Source organism: Sminthopsis crassicaudata, chromosome 2 (assembly GCF_048593235.1).
Source record: "Sminthopsis crassicaudata isolate SCR6 chromosome 2, ASM4859323v1, whole genome shotgun sequence".
NCBI classification, from domain to species: domain Eukaryota; kingdom Metazoa; phylum Chordata; class Mammalia; order Dasyuromorphia; family Dasyuridae; genus Sminthopsis; species Sminthopsis crassicaudata.
The window spans coordinates 608,931,237-608,955,485 of record NC_133618.1 but is presented as its reverse complement, the minus strand read 5'-3'; the positions used below and the strand labels follow the sequence as shown (position 1 = coordinate 608,955,485).

At 34.5% G+C, this 24,249-nt stretch overlaps 1 protein-coding gene across 3 annotated transcripts in view; it reads right to left on the bottom strand.

The window, feature by feature from the left end:
* CC2D2B (coiled-coil and C2 domain containing 2B) overlaps positions 1-24,249 on the bottom strand; it is a 150,127-nt gene that overhangs the window by 50,435 nt on the left and 75,443 nt on the right. For all 3 annotated transcript variants that reach the window (XM_074295942.1, XM_074295941.1, XM_074295944.1), the window contains 7 exons: positions 22,227-22,377; positions 21,657-21,804; positions 19,906-20,044; positions 12,769-12,972; positions 11,408-11,500; positions 6,128-6,219; positions 4,734-4,904 (listed from right to left, as the gene is read on the bottom strand). In XM_074295942.1, the coding sequence (XP_074152043.1) occupies positions 4,734-4,904; positions 6,128-6,219; positions 11,408-11,500; positions 12,769-12,972; positions 19,906-20,044; positions 21,657-21,804; positions 22,227-22,377 (998 nt within the window). The remainder of the gene's footprint in view (positions 1-4,733; positions 4,905-6,127; positions 6,220-11,407; positions 11,501-12,768; positions 12,973-19,905; positions 20,045-21,656; positions 21,805-22,226; positions 22,378-24,249) is intronic.

Below are 24,249 nucleotides of genomic sequence, written 5' to 3'. Positions count from 1 at the left end.
GAGATAAACAAGTTTTTAGTAGTTAGTGAACACTGGTGTGATTGTTTCTGACTCCATTCCTTCCAAGGATTCTGTCTGATAGTTTGTGCCTACTCTTGCATTAAATTCACCCAGAATGACAAGCTTGTCCTCTTTTGGCACACTGATGATGAAGTTCTTTGGATCTTTATAAAATTTCTTGACCTCATCAAGGTCTGCCATGAAGTAGTCACATGCACTGATGATGGTAGCATACAAGCCTGTTGATCAATTAGGATTGTAAATCTTCTGCCAGTTTCATGGTACCCCTTATCATTTTGGCCACTTCATAAAAATATATCCAGCTCCGATTCTAGTAAATTTGGCTTCATTTGCCAGTCTTGTTTTGCTCAAAGTTGCTGTTTGGATGAGATACCTCAGAACAAGCTGTTTCCCCTTCAAGTCCACTTGGCTTCATGTTGTCTGTAAGCATATGAATGATCCTTGTGCTGATGTTGAGTAGAATCAGCTTTGCAAAAGTTTTTGTACATTTTTTGAGTGTTTTGACCACAGAGTAGAATTCCCCTATCTATCAAGGAAAGCATGCCAGGGCTGGGTAAAGCAAACAATTTTTAAAGTACTTTTTCTAGAATTTCTTCATGTCAGGAAATGAGTACTGCATCCCTTTAAAAAAGCTGATCAGACATCTAGAGGAGTGTTGAATTCCACTGCTGCTTCAGTTCAAGGAGCAAACAACCCTGTGGCCTGAGCTACAGATACACAGATTGTGACTACAATTCCCAGTGTAGGCACACCTGCTGTTCCATCACTTGCTTGTTGCTAAAGGACTTTGAGTTAGGTAAAACTCATAAAATAGTATAGGTGATGTCTTTTTGATATGCATAAATGGATTTTAGTGAAGCAGTTGAGTGAAGTTTTCAGTCTCTCTCTTCCAAAGTTATCAAAATCCAGTGGCAAGAAAAAAAGTCATAATGATTGGCAATGGCTTAGGATGCAGTGGATGGCCTTGGTATCTTTAATGTCTAAGCAAGTTAGGTTTTTTTTTTTTTTTTTTTTTTTTCTGAGGCTGAGGTTAAGTGACTTGCCCAGCCAGGGTCACACAGCTAGGAAGTGTTAAGTATCTGAAACCAGATTTGAACTTGGGTCCTCCTGAATTCAATGCTGGTGCTCTATCCACTGCGCCACCTAGCTCTAAGCAAGTTCTAAATGTTCCATATATGGCACTTGCTTTAGCTTCATGGATTCTTAATGGCTATGGGAACAAACTGTTCTCATCCTCTCATTCTGCCAGATTAAGTCTTCACATGCTTAAAGTAGACGACCCTCTAACTTGCTGACAGTTTTGAGACCCCTCAGTTACCTTCAACCTGATTTAGCCTCTTTGCCAACGTATACCAGGTTGTGGATGCTGCACATGCTACAGATTCTCGGAGTCACAGCTGGGTGAATCAGGTGCAAACCAAAGATGGAAAGCAACTCTAAAAATAGCACAGCAACCTTCATATCAGAGGTACTCCATTTCTTCTAAGGTATTTTTGCCTACAGTAGTATATGAATTTAAATTCATCCATTTGCACCCACTTAAGTCTTGCCTCAATACTCCTACAACCTAAGGTAACAATATACAGGCTTTTTCATACACCTTTTCCAATATTAAACCAATCAGTTGTTCCATGTTCAATTCTAACTGTTGCATCTTGACCTGCATACAGATTACTCTGGTAATTATCTCATCTCTCATCTCTCTGACGACTTGCCAATATTTTTGTTATGATACACACAATCAAAAGCATTAGTGTAGTTAATGAAGCAGAAGTAGGTATTTTCTGGAACTCCCTTGTTTGGTTTTCCATAATCCCAACAAATGTTGGCGATTTTGTCTCTAGATCCTTTTAATTCTTAGTTCACATTTACAAGAAGTCTATTTTGCAGAATCTTAAGCTCAGCCTTTTTGGTATGTGAAATGAGTACAATTATTTGAGAGTCTGAATATTCTTTGGCATTGTTTTTCTTTAGGCTTGAGACATAAACTGACTTTTGGCCATCCAGTGGCTACTGTCGTTTTCCAAATTTGTTGCCATATTGAGTGTAGCACTTTTAATAGCATCATCCTTAGGATTTTAAATTATTCAACTGGAATTACATTACCTACACTGGTATTATTAGCAATGCTTTCTAAGGTCTTCTTCATTCTCGAAGATGTCTAGTTCTAGATCATTAGTATCACGGTTATCAATGATGTTAGCTTTCTTATATAGTTCTTTGGTGTATTCTTGCCACCTTTTCTCTATTTCTTCTACTTCTGTTAAGTCTCTACCATTTTTGTCTTTTTATCATGCCCATTTTTACATGAAATGTTTCCTTAATATCTCTAATTTCCTCAGAGATCTCATCTTTCCCATTCTATTGTTTCCTTTTTTTTTTTTTTTTTTTTTTTTTGCATTGCTCATTTAAGAAAGCCTTTTTATTTCTTCTTGCTGTCCTTTGGAATTATGCATTCAATTGGGTATATCTTTCTCTTTCTCCTTTGCTTTCTTTGCCCAGCTATTTATAAAACTGCATCAGGTAGTCAGTTTAATTTTTTGCTATTCTTTTTCTTTGGAAAGTTTTTTTGTTGCTGCCTTCTGTACATTATTGTAAACCTCTATCTACAGCTCTTCAGCCACTGTTATCTACAAGAATTACTCCCTTAAATCTATCACTTCTACTTCTTTTTCATAAGGAATGTTATTTAGGCAATATTTTGTCTTCTGGTGATTTTTCCCTACTTTCTTCATTGTAAGCCTGACTTTTACAATAAGAAGCTCACGACCTGAGCCATAGTAAGTTCCAGATTTTGTATTAACTGACTGTATATCAAGTTTCTCTACTTTCGGTTGAAAACTATATATTTAGTCTGATTTTCATATTGACCATATGGTGATATCCATGTATAGAATAGCCTTTTGAATTGGAAAAAAAATTATGACCAGAAAGTTTTCTTTATAAAAAACTCTTTATTAGTTTCTGCCTGCTTCATTTTGTACTCTAAGGCTAAAATGGCTTGCTATTCCAGTTATTTTTTAAATTTCCAATCCCTTATGATGAATGTGACACTTTTTGGTTATTATTTCTAGAAGATATTATAGGTCTTCATAGTACTGATTAATTTTGCCCTCTTTGGCATCAGTTATTAGAGCATAGATTTGCATTACTGTGAAGATATTCCATTTCTTCTAAGGGATTTTTACCCACAGTAGTATATGAATTAAATTCATCCATTTTCACCCCCTGACAACCAAGATGTTGGTTTCTTTCCATCTTTCTTTCCATCTCTTTTTTTAACCACACCCAGCTTACCCTGGTTCTTAGATCTTACATTCCAAGTTCAATTTTCTTACCTGCCCTCAATTTTTATAGATATTCCAGCTTCCATGCCTATTTTGCCATTAGAACTCCATTCTTATATTGTAGCACTCAACTACACTGGCATTCCATGCCTTTTCATATAATATTTAGCTAGATATCATATCCAAAAATTCTGAATTAGCAAAAATCACCTAAGGCCATAGCAAAGTAAAGTGGAACATGGGAAGAGATATGAGAAGGCTGGTACATTTAGGAAAATAGATTATAGATTCTATTGTATATTTTCCCCAGCAATTTGAATTTTACTTCTAATAATTAAAGATACTTAGAAAATTTTATTACTCAGGGCAAAGATTAGCAAAGAAGCTTGTATAGATGACCTTGTACTTACAATAAAAATAGTTTGCTTGTTACATTAGTATATCTCCTAAGTACTAACACTTCAAGGAGGAAGACTGCTGAACCATTCAATGCAAGGTGGGGTCATTTGTATATTCTAATTGCCAGCATTTCCACTCACACACAAAGGCTGCCTGTAGCTAAGCTAATTTAAATAGGAGAGTTTCTTTTTACTGTATTTAAGAGATTCTTATATATGCGCTACATACCTAATTTGTACTTGAACCTTTTATATGTCTCTCTCTCTCTCTCTCTCTCTCTCTCTCTCTCTCTCTCTCTCTCTCTCTCTCTCTCTCTCTCTCTCTCATTGTCTTAGTGATTACCACCAGCCTAAATTTGCTTATACATAGATTTGGTCACTTCACTTCTATGCTCAGCAATTGTTACCAGCGCTTTATTGCCTACAAAGTAAAATCTGAACTTCTTTGGCTGACTTTCAAGGCCTTCATAATCTGCTGACATGCTACTCCTTCAGATTTCTTTCATACAACTCATTGTCATGTACTCAACACTCCTGTCAAGCTAGATTAATCTTTGCCCACTCCCCTTCCTTCTGCACTCCCACCTTTACACCAATACTTTGCTTTTATGTCTTCAGTGAGATCCTTTACTCTCTTTGCCTGTTTTATTCTAAGATCCTTAAGTGCTGAAATTAAATTCCTGCTCTCTTGTGAGGCTTCCCCGATTCCCCAAGCTGAAAACAGCCTTTTTTTCCTCTTTTTAACCTTACACAGAGCATGCAGCTTTATACCTCTCTAGGATGTTGACCATACATTTGATGTCACAGTAATCTGCCTTGTGTTTTCCACTCAAGACTGTGGGTAGCACAAGAATAAGAATGGGCCATTTACATTTTTGTGACTAAATCAAAAGAGTTTTTTTTCTTTAATTTTTTCTTATTTCCCCCATAATAGGTTTGGAATTATTGAATGCTGGTTACCCATAGCGCCAAATCAATGTGGAGCCTTCACACTCTCACCACCTCCAGCAGACTTGCACAGGCTCACCTGCTCACAGTGGGCTTCCTGGAGGGGATGTTATAAGCTCTCATGATTCTGACCAGAAGGTGAATGTCCCCATCACCAATTGTTTGTGCTGCTATTTTCTTCCTTTCCCTTCTTCGAGGCTTTAAATTTCGTCGTCGTTCTACAAGCTTGCAAATGGCGTGTTTCAGCTGGCTGAGGAATTCACAACAATCAGCTATATATGCAACATAAGCTATATATTAAAAACTAAACTCAGTTTTACTTTGTTATTCCTTATAAATGGAAATCCTATTTTGAGCCCAATTCTCCCTACTCTGAAAAAAACAATTACAGATTATTCTCAACCCAATGATGATATCCCTTGGTGAATAAGTCTTTATAATGTGACTCTTGTTTCTCCCAATATGTTGAAAGAACAATTTTACATGAAGCTATTCCATGTTTCTTTGGTTATGTTTTCTTTGATACAAAGTAGAAAGGGCAATGTGATCTAAGTAAAACACCACATTACCACAATGTGATAAAATTAGCCTAGTTAGATTAGAATGCTAGATTTTAATCAAAACCTAAATCCCTCCTTTGTTACTTTTATGTGTGATTGTGGGCAAGTGACAAACTTCCCTGGATTCAGAAAAATGAAGGAGGGCATAAAATAAACTCCCTTCCATTTTTAAATTATGATTCAATGTGCTATGAAGTTATTTATGAAGCTATTGAAGTAGAAATTGTTACCATTTGTGCAGCTACAGAAAATTAGAAATAGCAATATACTTCAACATCCTAATTAAATCATCTCAACATTAGCAAAACAGATTAAAAATACTAGCCCAAAAGGTATGCAGACAACTTTGATAAATAGTATTGATGACTTGCCAGACCAAAAAGGGGGTTTCCCAGGACCCTTGACAACCACATTCCTGTTTTTAGCCCCTAGTCATACTTCTAAGTCCATTGTCAAGACAAGTGGAAAACATGGTTAATAATAGCCAAAGGGACATACTGTGAGTCTGAGCACTCTTATTCATGTAGTGATATTTTATATTTGACATAGAATTCACAAGGTATATACAGGCTTATGTAATGGCATTAAAATAGCACTACAAAGTCAGGATTGTTTTAAGCCCCAAATTATTTTCCCTATGTTAAAAAAATCTTTCAGATAGATTGGAAATAATAAAAGACATGTTTTAGCCTGAAAAATACAGTTTAGGTGAAAGAGGTATTATGTAGACATGTCTATAAAATAAAGTGGCAATATAGTAACATGTAAAACATATTCTTTAATCACCAATACTGACATTTACCTATATTAACTATACATTTTAAATTTTGATTCAAAATACATTTATAAAATTGAAGTCTTCTAAAAAGTGTTTCTAAAAAGTGGCTCAAGAAATTTAAATTATTTTACATACCTTGCAGATACAATTTCTTCATAATCAGTTACAACATCTGATAAGGTAAATTTGTTAACTTTGACAATTTTTTTCATCACCAATTTCCTCATCTGAAAAAAGATGTTTCTGTTTTAGACTTTATTAAAACAGATTTTTGACATTTTAAGTAAGACCTATATATATATATATAATTTCACTGACACTCCTGTTAACTTTCTTTTTTATAGCTAATGGGTGAAGAAGATGATGTCCTTGAAAATCAAATAACTAGCTATTATTGTTATTGCTATTATTGGCAACTTTCAAAGAGCATACTGTAATAATGTACAACCTATTTTGGATTCTTTGTCTTGGGAAGGAGGGAGGTAAGGGAAGGAAGAAAAAAATTTAGAACTCAAAATCTTACAAAAATGAATATTGAAAACCATCTTTACTAATGATCTGCATTTGTAACAGTTCTTTTAACTGAAGTTTATAAACTAATGAAGTCATAAGTCCTAACCCTTCCTATCTCTTTTATGAAAATCAATTAAGAGATTCTCCCAAAATAGAGAGCCCCTTTTCCCCTCCCTACCATCTACTCATTCACTAATTTATTTGGGAATAAATTTCAAAGTATCTTTCCTCAGATTAGACTTCCCTAATTTTTTAAATATAAAAAGTAGCAATTTAAATCATGCTGGGGTTTTCTAGAAACACAAAAAATTAAAGAAGATTCTGGATTATGGTATGTTAAAAAAAAAAAAAAAGGGAAATTAGATTTCAGCCTACACTTGTCTAACTTGTAAAATTAGGCTTACTCTTTTATGAGAAAAGATAGCTCTTTAATACAGAAACCTTTAGCCACAGCTGCACAAAGATACTGATGTGAAAATTAAACCATGGCACAGAACTTTAATGAACTTATCAGGTCTCTAAAGTAATAACTAAACAATTAGAGGGATTTATTTATGTTAAAGTAAAAAGACACTAGCTGGGAATTATGAGGAACCTTGAGTTCTAATCATCACTACTTTATGACCTTGGTCAGATCAGTGAACCTCCATGAGTCTTGTTTTCTGCTTCTAAAACTAATCAAAGTTCCTTGAAATGAGAGGGAGAAGACTTATCCATCTCTTATGAGTCTATAGATATAATTAGGAAAAGAACAACATTATTCAGGCAGTGGACTAGTTTCTAAGGCACTAAGCCACAGGAAGTTATCAATAAGGTTAAACGCTTAAATCCCTATTTATACCAATCTTCTGAGTGATCTTTTTAAAAATTATTGTTTTTTTCCCAATTTCATATAAATTTTTTTAAACTTTCATTTAAAAAATTTGAGTTCCAAATTCACTCCCTCCCTTTCTCCCTCCCTGAGAGTGTAAACAATTTGATATAGGTTATTTATGTGCAACCAGGCAAAAGATATTTCCATATTAGAAGTGTAGTTAAAGAAAATACAGCTAATAGGCTAATTTCTTTTCAGGACTAAGCCCAATAGAGTAATTCTTTTTCATAGTTTCTTCCCTTTAAAAGAATCTTTCTCCTCACTATAGCTAACTGGTTAATCTGCTAAAATCTACCATGGATTTAGCCTGTCAGTCAATGGTATACTCACATCTCATGACATTTTTCTTTTTTTTCTTTTTGCTGAGGCAATTGGGGTTAAGTGACTTGACCAGGATCACACAGTTGGGAAGTGTTAAGTGTCTAAGACCAGATTTTTAACTCGGATCCTCATGACTTTAGGGCTGGTGCTCTATCCAATGGGCCACCTAGATATCATGGCTTCTTTAATGGCTTCTTCGAAATATTTTTTCTTGCTAACTTTATTGCTTTCCTGAAAATATTTCATATTTACCATTCCCTGTTGCCTATTTTACTTCTTCATTTTGTTTGAAACTTCTCCTAGGAAATACAAACTAAAAAAACCACATTCAAAAAAATGAAAAAATAGTCTTGCTTTGATGTGCATTTAGACTCCAGTTCTTCCTCTGGAGGTGGATAGTATTTTTCATTATGAGTACTTAATTGTCTAGGATCATTTTATTTCTGGGAAAAGCTAAGTCATTCACAATTGATCGTAATTCAGTATTGCTTTTACTGTGTACAATATTCTGGTTCTGCTCATTCAATTTTGTATCTGTTCATGTAAGTCTTTCTAGGTTTTTCTGAAACTTCTTATTCATCACTTCTTATAGCTCAATAGTATTCCATCACAATTATATAGAACAACTTGTTTAGCTATTCCCCAATTGATGGACATTCCCTGAAGAATCTTTATGGCATGGAACTATCACTTCCAAAGGCATGAGAAGAAACAATGTGAGAAAGTCAATGGTGAAAATATGCAAATAAAAACTGTGTGTACCTTGTATGTACCTAATTTATTTACAGATATAGATCCAGAGAGATTTATGTATTTCTAGCTGGATCTGTCTATATGTTTATAATGGCCTAGAATTATCAATTTTAAAGTCATGAGAAAAAATGGCCAATGAACAAGTATTTATTATGTGCTTACTACTACATGGAGAGCATGATGCTAAATTCTGGGGAATAAAAAGAAAGAGAAAGATGTGGTCTGTGACCTCAAGGAGGTCATATTCTAAGGGGAAAACTAATGTTCAATACATATATACACACTCTCTTATAAATGTATACCCCCCCCCACATATAATATATATGCATGTATGTAGTATGTACTTAGTTTATTTATAGATATAGCTCTAGGTAGAATTATCTCTTTCAAGATCTATCTTTGTCTTGTGTATATTATATATTAATATTCATATATATTCAATAATACATTATTCATAAAAATGCATACATATAGACATATAAACAGTGTAGATGGAAGGAATCTTAAAGGGAAGGCAACAAAAGTTGGGGAGGATAAGACCATGTAAGGTACCCTGCAGAAAACAGGATTTTAGCTGTATTGAAGGAAGCATGGGAAGCAAAGAGACAGCAAAGGGAAGAGTATTCTTGGCATGGGAGATAACCTGTGGAAAGAGAGATTTGGGAGGAGCCTAGATGGCAGAGGAAAGGCAACCCCAGGTGAATTCTCTTAACATTCTCCTCCAAACAACTTCAAAATAACACTTTAAAGCAAAATTTAAAGTGGCAAAGCCAACAAAAAGTCACATTGATACATTTTCCTAGCCTAACACAACTTAGGAGGTCAGCAGAAAAGGTCTGATACTGGGATTTGGGGGTTGGGAGAGCACACATGGGAGAACAATTACACCAAGAAAAGACTTTAAAAAGCAAAATAGTCCATATGGGAAAAACTATAAAAATTCACTGAGGAAAAGAAGTTCATAAAAGCCTAATTGGTCAAATGAAAAAAGAGGTACAAAAGCACTGAGGAAAATAAAAATTAGAATTGACCCAAGTGAAAACTCATGACTACATGAGAAATTAAAAAACAATAAAACAAAATCAAAAGAATAAAAATAGAAGAGAATGTTAAAATAGTTCATTGGAAAAACAACTGATTTGGAGAATAGATTGAGGAGAGGTAATTTAAGAAATGTTGTACTACATGAAAGCCATGATCAAAAAAAGAACCTAGACATCCTATTTCAAAAAATTATAAAGGAAAGTGCCTCTAAATCTTAGTTACATAAGGTAAAATAGAAATTGAAAGACTCCGTTGATCATTTCCTGAAAGATAACCTCAAACAAAGACTGCTAGGAATATTATAAATTTCAGAGCTCCTAGGTCAAGGAGAAAATATTGCAAGCAGCCAAAAAGAAGCAATCAAATACTGTGGAGCCACAATCAGATCACATAAGGTTTAGCAGCTTGAATGTAAAAGATTAGAGGACTTGGAATATGATATTCCAGTGGGCAAAGGAGATAGGAATTACCCAGCAAAACTGAGTATAACCCTTCAGGGGGGAAAATGAATATTTAATGAAAAGAGATTTTCAAGTATTTCTGATGAAAAGCTGAATAGGAAAGTTGACATTCAAATACAAGACTTGAGAGAAGCATAAAAAAGTAAACATGATAGAGAAATTATAAATAACTCAAAGTTAAAATTTATATTCCTATATGAGAAGATAATGTCAAGTAGCTCCTAAGAACTTTATTATCATTAGGGCAGTTAGAAGCAGTCTACATAGACAAAGGGTATTGTTGATTGTTGGGATGATCTCAAAAAAATGAATGGATGAGCTTGGAAAAAGGGGAAGGGAGAAGTAGAATGGGAAAAATTATCTTACACAAAGGAGGTACACAATCAATCGCTTTTATAGGGAAGGGGGAGATAAGTGGCAGTTAGATCTATTCTTCAAGAAAATTCACTAACAGTTGTGTAGCATAAGGATAGTAAAGGAGAAATAAAAAGATAGGATGACTAATATAAGTCTATTTTAAGAAGCTCAAACAGGAGATGATGAGAGCAAAGGCTTAATTAAACTAACAAGGAGCTGGGTTCTTTAGAGAATGGTTTCTTCAACTAACTGTTCTTATACATTTAAGAGCTAAAATAGAAGTAAACCTGTTTAATATGACAGATTATACTCAACTTCTTCTGGTTTTCTCCTCAGGAGTAGACAGGATGAAGGTCTATACTTCCCTTAGCTAAATGTGATTGCACAAATAATTTCTGTGTGTTCTAATAGGGTGTGGCAAGAAGGAACCCATGACTATCTATTTGTAATGTCTAATTTAAGATTTCTGTGGGCCACAAAACAATCTTATTTCTTCCTCATGTTTACCCATGCAGAGAAGTTATGTAAATTGGACTCAGAATAATCCTAGGTTATACTTGGGAATTTTCTCTGTGTGTGTGTGTGTGTAGTAAGAATTATACAATTTTATAAAAAGTTCAATTTCCTTTGATTAGATATAAAAGTATAAATATGTTTTAAGAATACATTGCTTATAGTATTATGATCAACTGTGAATGACTTAGCTATTCTCAGCAATACAATCTTTATTCAAAATAATTATGAAAGACGTGATAAAAATGCTATTTCTAGAGAAAGAACTGATGGGAGTATAAATGTATATTGAAGCATAATTTTTTACTTTATTTTTAATGGGTTTTTCTGGTCTGTTTTTTTCTTTTACAACATAGCTAATATGGAAATATGTTTTGCATGACTGCAAAACATATGACATGTATAACTTATCAAATTGCTTGCTTTCTTAAGGAGGAAAGAGAGAGAATTTGGAACTTAAAATTTTAAAAAATAAATGTTAAAACTATTTCTACAAATAACTGGAAAAAATAAAATATAAATAATAAAAACTGGGAAAAAATATAAAAATGTGAATAAAGAAGAATACATTGCTAATACCTTTTTCATAAAGTTGATAGAATGGATCCTTTGTGAAGTAATAGAATTTTCATCTGAAATTTTTATGTCCTCCTCTATCTGGCTTTCATATTCCTAAATACAGAATTGTTAGTTTTACTTATTGAACATGATACCAATTTTAAATAGGATATGCATTAATGAAATATTAATCAACTCATTTTCTCCCTTAATATTTGAGAAGGGGCACTAGCATGAAAAGAAGCATTCCCTTCTGGTAATTTTCTTTCTAACACCTTATTTCTAGTTTCTTTGGTATATATTTCATTAAAAAAGGATAGGAACTTTGGAATGATAGGAACTTTGAAAACAGCAAAATAGTAAAAATTCTTAGAATTTTTGGGATCCCAGTATAAAAATAACTTGAAAGAATTTCTTTGGTTTTACTGACTGAAAATTTATAAAAAAATTCCTAAAATCCTTGATCAGTATTTATTATTCATTATTAGTTTAATGTTTCATGGTCTTGCAGAGATAAGCCTGCCTTTATCAAGTAATGCTTATAAGAAAAACAAAATTAATGTCTTTGGTCTATATCAGGGAATTCTTAAGATAAATAGGCTTAGAAAAAGTATCCTTTTTTCTCCTGAACTAGCTTTTAGCCAATCAGGACCAAGAATCAATTTAATCTCAATTGGAAGGGACCTTAGAGGTCATTTAGTTCTATATCTACTCTAGAATTCCCTCTCCTTACAGAATTTAATTTAATTCTTTCCATAGTTTTAGGAAAACTGAAACATACTTGTGCTTTAATTGAGGAACATGTATTAATATAAATGATTTTAAATAAATTGAGTCCCATAACCCCAAAGCTGGGCTTAATATGTATGGCAGCAATTTTTAATATGTATGGCAGTTCATTTTTCATATTTATTAAAGAAATAAACCCCAAATAGGGACAAACAATTTTTGAAGCTCTAATGTGAAATGCCAGCCCAATACTTCAAGAATCTAGGATTTCCCAGATATGTATTTACTTTCCACTTATTTTGCAGTGATGTCACAATCCCTTATGATTGATTATTCAATGATCTTTAAGAGATACTATGACAAAAATTATTAGCATGTAACTAACTTGATAATCCTTATTTAACATATATAGGGTATCTAAAGTTGATAACTCGAAACTTTTCTAGTTTTTCATCTCAATGCCAAGATTTACAAAACCTACCATTACATATAAGCCATAAGAATAGATCTTCCATTGGAGAATCTGCTCAATTAATGTAGTTCAGGGTGAAGTGTTTATAAAAGCTATAAAAAGGTGTATTTTATTGTAGAGTAAAAAAAAAAATCATTTGATTTGCTATCAATGAACCATAAATACATAGAATATTAAATACCTGGAAGACTAAATCTGGTATCTCTCTGTCATAGAGAGGCATTTGCTGAAGAACAAAGACATCTAATTGGCCTGCATTTCTAAGTTGTAGTAGTTGGAAACGTTTGCTTTTTTTAATTTCCTCTTCAGAAACAAAATTAAATTCCTCTTGCAGCTGTTCAAGACGAAAATATTTGGGAATAGCTTGCCCTTTATGTCTTGTATACTGTAAAAGGTATAAAGATTTCAAATCCCCATTTCAATTATTTTAACTCATTACATAAGATGATTAGCATTGGCTTATTGCCTGCCTTGAGGCTCACCCTACTCCAGTACATCTTATATTCAACTGCTTAAAGTGGCTTTCCTAAGATACAGATCTAATCATGTTGACCTTCTACTCAATAAACTTCAGTGACTTCCTATTACCTTCAGTATCTAATAAAAATGCACTGTTTTGACATTCAAAGTCCCCTCTTACTTCTTCTTATCTCTTACTCCATTGCATATACCCTTTGGTATAGTGACAGTGGCTTTCTGACTATTCCACAAACAAGATATGCCATCCCTCAGCTCTGGGCATTCTTTCTAGCTGTTCTTCATCCCTAGAATGTTCTTTCTATTCCACTACAACTAATGAACTCCCTAGCTTCCTTAAAATCCCATCTTTTACTGGAAGCTTTCCTCAATCCCTCAATTCCAGTGCCTTTCCCCAATTAATTATTTCCTATTTATTCTGTATATAGCTCAATTTGAGTGCATACACACTACAAACATACAATTTGTTTGCATGTTGTTCTTCTCTTCCCCTTTCCCCCAATTAGATTGTCCCCCTTGAGGACAGGGACTTTCTTTTTCCATTTTTTTGTATCCCTAGAGCTTATTGGCACAATGCCAATATTTACTGATTAAATGGTGTTGAGAGAAAAATGTGATGTTTTATTACATGAAACTAAAAAGCTTCTGTGCAAACAAAATTAATGCATCTATAGTAAGAAGGGAACAAATTGGAAAAAAAAATCTAATATTGTTTGGTATCCAGACTATATAAACGATTAACACATATGCTTACATGTATTTATTTTGAATGTATGTGTGTATTGTTATGTGACTGAAAGTCATTTCCCAATAAATAAATGATTAAAGCAAAGGTTATGAACAAATGATTCTTAAAATTATTATTAATAGTCACATGAAAGAATGTTATGACAGTAACAAACACCAAAACAGAGACAAACACCTTTGGAAAGCATTCATCCTTTCATCTTATGTCTCATATGTTATTAATAATCAAAAGATATGATAAAATGTCACCACATATACTGCTTTAATAGTAGTAGAATTTCTTGCATTTTTCTTCACCTTGTATTTCTTGCCAAATTTTTCTAATAGATCAAATGTTAGGGGAATCATCTATTAGAAAAATTGTATTTGTCTCATCGAAATAAACTGTTACGATATGTCTTGACAAAGTACTCTAAGTACTGTGGGGAAGTTCATCTCTCTCTCTCCACAGTATTTTCAATTGAAGTTCTTCCCCATCATCTGAGCTCTAACAATCATTCCTCTGTTATGGGCCAGAACTCTGAACTTGAAACAAAGGATTCTTACAAGATGCTAAATCAGTGGAATTGATAAAGACAATGGCTATCTAGTTTAGCATTGTGCTTAACAGCTCTCTAGTTCAGTACATGTACTTAGTACTTAATATAATTATACAAGATTCATACTTATGATCAGAGAGAATATAAGCTTGGACAGCTCAGCGAGATTCAATTCAGGCAAAGAGATAATAAGGAAATTGGACTCCAAGAAAACCAAACAAAGAACATTACATTTTGGCGTCTGAATGTGGGACCAAGAACCTTTATCTGTGACCCAGAAATTAGGGTGAGTACAAAAATAGACAAGGATACTTTGTAAAGGGCTAAACTAGTATTTCAGCTGAAATGGGACAAATGTTTAGAAAGGAACCTTTTTCAATTCATGGAAAATATATAGAGCGCATTGTCAGACTTATGAAAAGCCAAGGTTTGATTTTAACTTGGGAGCAGATCATTGAACTTTCAGTAACAATACAGTACACATCTCCTTGGTTCTCAAAAGAAAAATAATTTGATCCAGATGAGTAGAAATTAGTAGGAGAGCAACTATGTGAATACTACAATGATAATGGTCCTGACTCAATTTCTAAAGAAACATTTTATACATATAACAATATAATTGGTTTTTAAAAATTATATAAGCATTATTATAAGAAAAAAGAAGAGCAGGATGGGGAGGATATTGACAAATTAGATGAAAAGGATGAAGAATTAGACAAGAAAGGAGTTAAGTACAATTCTGATGAAATTAAGGAGTGTGGTGCTTCACATCAGGAGCCATTAGGGTATTCCCCATCCCCTGACCTACCTACCTCATTAAATTAATCCTTCATGGATAGAGGGAGAAGGAGGAGAGGAAGGGGCAGTGACATAATTAGCACTACCTATGAAGAAGCCTATGACAAGATTACAAAAGGCACTAGTTAAAGCTAAAAAGAAGGACAGGATATATCTGATTTGATAAATGCATACCCTGTTATTGAAGAGCTTGATACTCCTTTTGATCTGTAAAAAATTAAGGATTTGAAAAAGGGTTGCACTCTTTATGGGGCCACATTGTCTTATGTTAAAATGTTACTAGAGAATTTGGCTTATGAAGTCTTAACCACGAGTGATTGGAAATCTGTAATCCATAGCAAGGACATGTTTAGAACCTGGACAGAACTTGTTGTGGCTTTCTGAATATAGTGAACTATGCAGGATAAAAAGCCCAATGAAAAAGACAAACTGGAGTTAACACTCCAGTCACCTTTGACCAACTAATAGGTGAAGGTCAGTATGCAGATGCTTTAGCACAGATTAATTACCCCACAGCAGCATATGAGCAAACTGCTGCTGCTGCTATAAAAGCTTGGGGCTCTTTCCCAAGAAAAGATAGAGGTGAAACCTTCATGAAAATAGAGCAAAGTCGGCAAAGTCCCAATGAACCTTTTGCTGATTTTGTGGGACGTCTGCAGACAGCAGTCACAAGAACCATTGGAGAAAATGCAGCTACAAGAATTATGATAAGATAACTGTCTAAGGAAAATGCTAATGAGGTTTGTAGAAGAATTATTCTGGGACTACACAAGGATGCTGTTTTAGAGGAGATCATAAGATTCTGGCCACAGTGGGCACAAATATTTTTTATACCCAGACAATGACGAACGTGGAAAGACAGGGTCCCTCTTGGCAAGGGACTTCCAGAGAAACTTGTCAATGCTTTCACTGTGGAAAAATAGGACATCTAAGAGCTCAATGTAGGCAGAGAGTTAGAGGACAGGGTAAGAGAATAAGACCTAAAACACTATGTCCAAAATGCAACCAAGGTTTCCACTGGGCCCCATAATGTAGATTGATTCAAGGAAATGAGAGGCAGGGCCCAGCTCCAAGACATCAAACAAAAAACAGGTGGGGAATGATGGCAGTTGAGGTTACACCCAAAGAGTCTTTAGAAGTTCAGGACTATGATGTGATCTATCAGCCAAAAAGCAATCAGATGACAGAAAGGGATTATAATTGGAGAGAACAGGTGTTTTTTTTTTTTTTTAACCTAACAGAAGGGCAGTGTACAGTGCGAGCAGCTTCAATGTAATTGCCAGGTGATGTGGAGAGAAAGTGGTGAATAGGAGGGACTAGATCCCTTAACTGCTTGGGAGAAAAGGTTTACTTGTATTTCTACAGATGAAGAAGGAAACAGATGGGTGCCAATGAGCACCTGGAGAGAGACAGAAAAAGAGAAAAACCTCAAAACAAAGGAGAAGACCTAAGAAACATCTGACACTGAAAGAACATGGCTGATATAAGACTGTTACAGAACTTCAAAAATCCACAGGAAATCATTGGATTCTCTGAGACATGATAAGATTGTTGCAGAACTTTAAAGCCATCAGGAATCATTAGATTTTCTAAGATAAGATAAGACTGTTTCAGAACTTCCACACCAGTAGGAATCATTGGATTCCCCGAGATGAAAAATTGTTTATAAGACTGTTACAGAACTTCAGAACCAGTAGGAATTATTGGATTCTCTGAGACATGATAAGACTGATACAGGACTTCAAAATCTGTAGAAATCATTGGATTCCTTAACATATCATGAGACTATTGCAGGACTTCAAAACTTGCAGGAATCATTAGATTCCCTACACACATGAAGTAATGAACAATAGATTGGTTTTGGACTGTTTCTAGGACTTATGGACATGTATAACTCCTCATGTTGATTCATGTTATTTGTCACATTGTTAGGCCCATTCTCACCTAACTAATGCTAATTGGTCCTTATTCCTAGGCCTATCAGAGAGAAACTGGTAAATATAATATCATCTTATCTCTGTTTTAAGGTCCCCAGAATCCTCCGGCTGCTATCTCATAGGGAAGCAGTTTTTAAGCACAACAGAGCACTGGAGAGTTTTGGTGAACAAGCTTAGACTTTATTCATGTGGTTCATATCTACTCTATGATCTCCTGTCTATCTTGGTAGTGCTCCTTCAGGCCAAGCTCTAGATGGTAAGAGAAAGAGTTCTTCCTGCCCAGAGCTTATATAGGGTCTATGAGGTCACAGACACAAGCCAATTGATAATGAAGGTTACATCCCGAACTTGACAGAGATTTCATTGAGACTTTAGGTTCCCGCCATGGTTGGAGGTCCCAGCCACAAAGGAAGTCCCTAAGTACTCAACTCCAATCACATCTGGGGACCTTAGAGACCATTGGTCCACTTATATCTCAATTGCGCTTGCCTGACCTTTCTATAGGACCTTTACATCACATCACTACTAGCCTGTGTTACTATGTGCTTATGTAATTTATGTAATTATGTGTAATACCTTTCATGATGGATTTATGTATACCTGTTTCAAGTGAAACCCTTCAGAAGAAACGAGCTAATCTGGTTTGATTTCCCATTTCCTTTGGTGTTTTCATCTCCCTTCCTGAGATGTCAGGGAGGGCGTGATCACCTCCTTTTTGGGGGTTTTCACCTCCTTGAAAAGTCAGGGAGAGCATGACCACCTTATGTTCTAAAACAAAAGAAAGTGGGAGATGTTATGGGCCAGAACTCTGAACTTGAAACAAGGTGCTAAGTCAGTGGAATTGATAGATACAAAGGTTATCTAGTTTAGCATGATGCTTAACAGTTCTCTAGTTCAGTACATGTACTTAGTACTTAATATAGTTCTACAAGATTCACACCTATGATCAGAGAGCATATAAGCTCAGACAAACTCAGCCAGAATCATTCAGAGAGGGTAGAGAAGATAGGCAGGAGCTCAAGCTCTTGGAACGCAGGAAAGCAGTAGGCCTGTAAGAAAGCTAACCTGGCCCCAGGAAAGGAGACAAGCCTTTGAAAGAGATAATAAAGGATTTGGACTGGTTAAAGTCCCTGGCTACTCTTGTAGTGATTACTGAACTGAAAAGAAGGCTGCCCAGAGATCCCAAGAAAACCGAACCAAAGAACATTACATTCTTCTGCATCAGAATTTCATTATCCAAAGACAGTGAAGAGTAACTTTCCTCATCTTATGTAAATGAAAGCTATCTGGGTTTCTGCCATCATTTGTTATTTTGGCCCCAAATATCAGGAAGTTGGATGAGAAAGGTATTTTGGGTGAAGAAAGCCCTTTCTCTAAAATCACACCTTGTATGTCCACTATACCTCATGTATGTCTCTCCTTAATCCAGTCCATCTTCTACTCTGGTACCAAAGTGATCTTCCTAACATGAGTATGCACATAACCATGACATTTCTATTCAATAAACTTCAGTGGCTCCCTATTGCCTCCAGGATAAAATTTAAAATCCTGTTTTTCTTTTAAAGCTTTTTATAACCTGGCTCCTTCCCATCTTTCCTGTTCTCTTACACTTTACTCCTCTTAATGTGACTAGTCTACTTGCTAGTCCTCCCATAAAATCTTGTGCATTTTTACTAGCTGCCCTGTGGGCTTAGAATTCTTTATCTCCTCATTTCCTTAAGGTCCCAGCTGAAATACTGCCTTTTGTGAGAGGTCTTCCCCAGTCCTCTTTAATGTTCATGTCTTCTGAGATTAACTCCAACTGATCTTTTATATAACTTTGCACATAATTGTTTGAATGTTATTTCCTCAATGTGAGCTGTTTGAGGGCCTTGACTGTTTCTGTCTTTCTTTGTATCACTAGCATGTGGTATATGGGAGGGACTTAATAAATGCTTTCTGACAGCTTGACTTCTCAACATATTCAGAAATATACAACCATATCAGATACACTTTCCAGAATCAATTATACAGGTTTATTTGTCTTGACATTCTAGAAATAATTCAGCCAGTATACTGGCAACTGGTAACTGTTATTGAAATACTCTTGGCTGATAATATCTCTTCATGTTTGCTAAAAGCTCTCTCCCAGTCCTAGTCCCCAAGAATGAAGATATTCAGGTAAGTAAGGTACATGTAGCCATAGGATCACATTTTTAGAATTGGTTCTCCATATCCATTCATAAGTGATATCTCAGAATATCTTATCAATTGTCCCATTCACCAACAAGTATTTTCTATATTCCACCTTTCCTTCCTTGATTAGGAAACAATAATCAAATCAGTATTTACTATTGTTTCTGGAAAGAGTATGGGGATGATAATTGATTGTCCTTACTTTGACTCCACTTGTCATTCTTTGGGTTTCCCAGACAAAAACTCCTTTCACTAGTTACACTCCTCTGAATGTCTTCTCATTTGAATCAACTGCTTTGTCTTTAAAACTCCAAGCCTAATACAAGGTAGGAGCTTAATAAATGCATAATTCATTCTACCATGAGATTCATAAAGTTCCTTGACTTTTAGAGTTCAGAAGGTCATTCTAGTTAAATCATCTCATTTTTTTCAATAAGGAAACGACTAATGGAGATGATGTGCCTTGATTAAAGTCAGATGGTTATTAAATAGTAGAATAGGAATTAGAATCCAAGTTTCGGGTTTCCAGTTCAGTGTACTTTCTATGTTTTTTGAGATGGGCTCAATCTAAAAATTCAAGAATATATAGGTGGGTACTCTTTTCAATAATTATATATTATTTTACACTGTTCCAGTAAGACTTACCATTATGAATTCCATCAAATCTGAGTAGTCTGGGTCATTTGGATCAATTCTGACTTCATTTGCCCATTCGAAGAGCTTCTGAGTATTAATAAGCCATGAAATTCCAGGAACACCTCTTGCATCCACATTCTTTAACACACTACCATATGGGAAAAATATAATATGCATCATTTTTCTTTCCTGTGATTTTGTCACATTTACATATTAACAATATAATTATGATATTTTTATGACAATAGCTTACATTTATGTAGTACCTTAAAGTTTACAAAATTATACAGAGACATATATAATCACATTTGATTTTCACAACCACTTTTTGAAGTAGTTTCTACAGGGATTATATTTGTTTTACAGATGAAGAAACTGAGTTTCAGAAAGAGTTAAGTGTTTACCCATGATCAAAAAGTTAATGATCATCAGAGAATAGAATAGTCTTTCCATTCTAGCACATAAGCTCAAAACATTTATTGAATACTCTAGGTGAGGTCTTGGGCTAGATACAGGGGAAAACTTACCTAGGCCATATTTCTAGAGCATACTGACAAAGTACTTTGCTCCCAACAAATTAATTATAGAGGTACTATAGGAATGATACTCATTTTACAGTTTTGAAAAGGTTCAGATATTTGTACAGGATCACAAATCCTGTGAGCTAATTGACTATCAGAGTTAGGCTAGAAACTTAAGCCACCAATTTCATTATCTTCCATAATAGGATACTACATATTAATACTGAGACTTCAGTATTATGTATAAAATTATTCAGTATTAAATATATTATGCTAATATATTTAGCATAATTGAGGTGTACTAAACTAAGATTTGATAAATATGCCATCTGTGTTTTTCATTAATAAAAATATTAAGAGGAGTATGAATGAAGACAGAGCTCAGTAGCCATACTAGCTAGAGGTCTCTCTCCCCCATAGCTTCTAGGCATCAAATGAAAAGGCATTAAGAGTAGTCTGATTTAATGAGGGACCATCCCCATCTTGTGGCTACTATTGCCAAAGCATGGTAAATCCAGTTCTGTTCTTGCAACAAAGGATATGTCCAATTTCTCCTGTCATATTTGTAAGCTCTGATAGGAATTATAAAACTATGTGAGCCTGGGAAAAAGGATGGATAATGAGCAGTGCCCTACGTATTGTTTACTATCCCTGATAAGAAAACTGTTTCAGTGCGATTTATATGACTTGCCGACACAGTCAAATCCAGCAAATCCTGCAATCTTATCCACTGCCCAAATTGCCAGGGGAATTCTTCTGACAATTTAGCTTATCCCAAATGATAACCACTAACACAAGGAATGCAACTTTGTGTACACTCAGAACACTTCTTTAAATTTGTAGAAATCATTGTCCTAATATCTACATATAATCATATGAAAGGATCCATCATCTTCACTTAGAAATCCCCATTTCTTCTTTCTCCTAAATACAGGATTCATTCAGTATTGTTTGAAGTTCACACTGGGGAAGACATAAAGGAGGATCCAGGCCTGAGGCAATGATCAGAAAAGGCAAGGCTAAAAGAGAGATGAAGCCTCAATAAATTTCATGGCTATCAGAGAATGAATTCATGCTTTGAATTGTTCTAGAGAAACTGGAAGAGATTCCTTATTGACGATTAGGAAACCAACCAGTCTGTACCTGCCTGAAATGGAATGCTGCCCTAAGACAGACATGAGCTTTAAGTAATACACTGTTGAAGAGTGATGTTACTTCTCTAACATAAAATTTTATAACCTGTGGCAGACAGAACTTAGTGACTGGGACATAGGTGTTAAAGGGATGCCATTTTCATCTAATGCCCATGATAAAGAATAGCTTAGTTTTCCTGATGTCAGTAGGCAAAGTTCTTCTTTTTCAGTCACGTCAAGAAGAAAAGGCACATCTGTATGTCAAAAAAAGGAGAGCAAAGTAGGAAAAAAAGTTATTTCTCAATTTAAAAAAAGTTTCTACAGTTTAAAGTAAAAAATAAAAAGCAGCTTAGTGCTACATTTGGGAATGAAAACTTCACACATCTAAAATCAAGGATCTTTCCTAAGGATATGCTTCTTTTGAGTCAAGAGCTACAAGTTTCCTTTTAGTTGCTATTGTGAAACACTGAGATAGAGAATCTCAAACTGGGAGCAGGAAGGGAAATACTTGGCTATATAGGCTAGAAGAGTTGCTCTGCAATTTCACTGGCACTGGTACTCTCTTCAACCAGCATATATCCTAGTAGCTCAAGAATTTTTAGCAGAGGGTCTTGAAAAGTTGTGGCCACAGCAGTTTGAAAATACAAAGAGAAAATGCAATTTGCAATTAACTCACTGCTTCCTACTTCTCCATATGCAGGTACGACTAGTTTATCACAGCTAAACTCTGTCTGTTCCAAAACAGCTTTGGTTTTCAGTGCAGTGTTGCTGGGTATAGGTAGATATATTTTGGCCAATATGCTTGTCCTTTTACTTATTTCATAAATCTAAATGTAAGACAAATGAAATCACACTGGAAACAAGTATTTATAGCTGGAATCTTAAAAGAGAACTAGACAAAATTTTAGATCATCTAGACCAGAGATTCTCCTACTTTTTGATCTTAGGAATCTTTACACTGTACCCCCACCTTTTTATTGTTTTCTTTTTTTTCCTGGTTATACATGTACATTAACTTTTAATAAATATTTATGAATTATGTTGGGGGATAAAAATCAGAACAAAAGGGAAAAACCATTAGAGGAAAAAAAACAAAACTCATGGCTTCTATTGATTTACATTCATTCTATATAGGTCTCTCTCTAGATGCAGATGGCACTTTCTATCCAAAGTTTATTGGTATTGCCTTGGATCACTGAACCACTGAAAAGAACCAAGTCTTTCATCTTTGATCATTAAACTGTTTCTATGCACACTATATTCCTGGTTCTACTTGTTTCACTCAGCATCAGTTTGTGTAAATATTTCCAGGCCTTTTTAAAATCAGCTTCATCACTTTTTATAGAATAAATATTTCGTTACTTTCCTATAACTTATTCAGCCATTCTGCAATTGATGGGCATCTACTCATTTTTCAATTCTTTGCCACCACAAAAAGAGCTGCTACAAACATTTTTGCATATGTAGGTTCTTTTCCCTCTTTTATGATTTCCTTGGGATAAAGACCCCAAAATGAATTTTGGGTCAAAGGGTATGTGCACTTTTATAGTTCTTTGGATACAGATCCAAATTGCTCTCCAGAATGGCTGGATCACTTCACAACTCCACCAACAATGCATTAGTGTCCCAGTTTTCCCACATTCCCCCCCCCAACATTTATTATTATGTTTTCCTATCATTTTAGCCAATCTGAGAGGTGTGAAGTGGGACCTTAAAGTTGTTTTAATTTGCATTTCTCTCTTCAATGGTGATTTAGAGCATTTTTCATATGATTATAGATGGCTTTAAATTCATCATCTGAAAATTGTCTGTTCATATCCTTTGACCATTTATCAATTGAGGAATGACATGTACCTTTAAGTTTGAAATGGTTCTTTATATAATTTAGAAATGAGGTCTTTATCAGAATCACTGACTATAAAATTTTTCCCAGCTTTGTATTTCCCTTTTAATCTTACATTGGTTTTGTTTCTACAAAAACTTTTTAATTTAATGTAATCCAAACTGTCCACTTTGCATTTCATAATGTTCTCTAATTCTTTGGTCATACATTCCTTCCTTTTCCAAAGAGCTGTTAGGTAAACTATCCCTTGCTCTCCTAATTTGTTTGTGATATCAACCTTTATACCCAAACATGTACCCATTTTCACCTTATTTTTATATGGAGTAAAGATGTAGTTCTAGGCTGAGTTTCATTTTCTAGTTTTCCCAGCAATTTTTGTCAAATACTTAAGTTTTTATCCCAGAAGCTGGAGTTTTAGAGGTTATCAAATACTAGATTACTATAGTTCATTGGTTATTGTGTTTCTAACCTATTCCACTAATCCACCACCCTTATTTCTTAGCCAGTATACCTAATGGTTTTGATGATTGATGCTTTATAATACAGTTTTAGGTGTGGTATTGCTAAGCCCAGTCCTTTGTGTTTTTCCAATTAATTTCCTTGATATTCTTGACCTTTTGTTCTTGCAGGTGAATTTTGTTATTTTTTTTCTAGTTATGTAAATTTTTTTGGCAGTTTGATTGGTATGGCACTGAATAAACAAATCAACTTAGGTAGAATTGTCATTTTTTATTATATTAGCTTGGACTACCCATGAGCAATTGATTATTTTTTCAATTTTTTCAATCAAACTTTATTTGTGTAAGAAGAGTTTTGTAACTGTATTCATATAGTTCCTGGGTTTGCTTAGCAGATA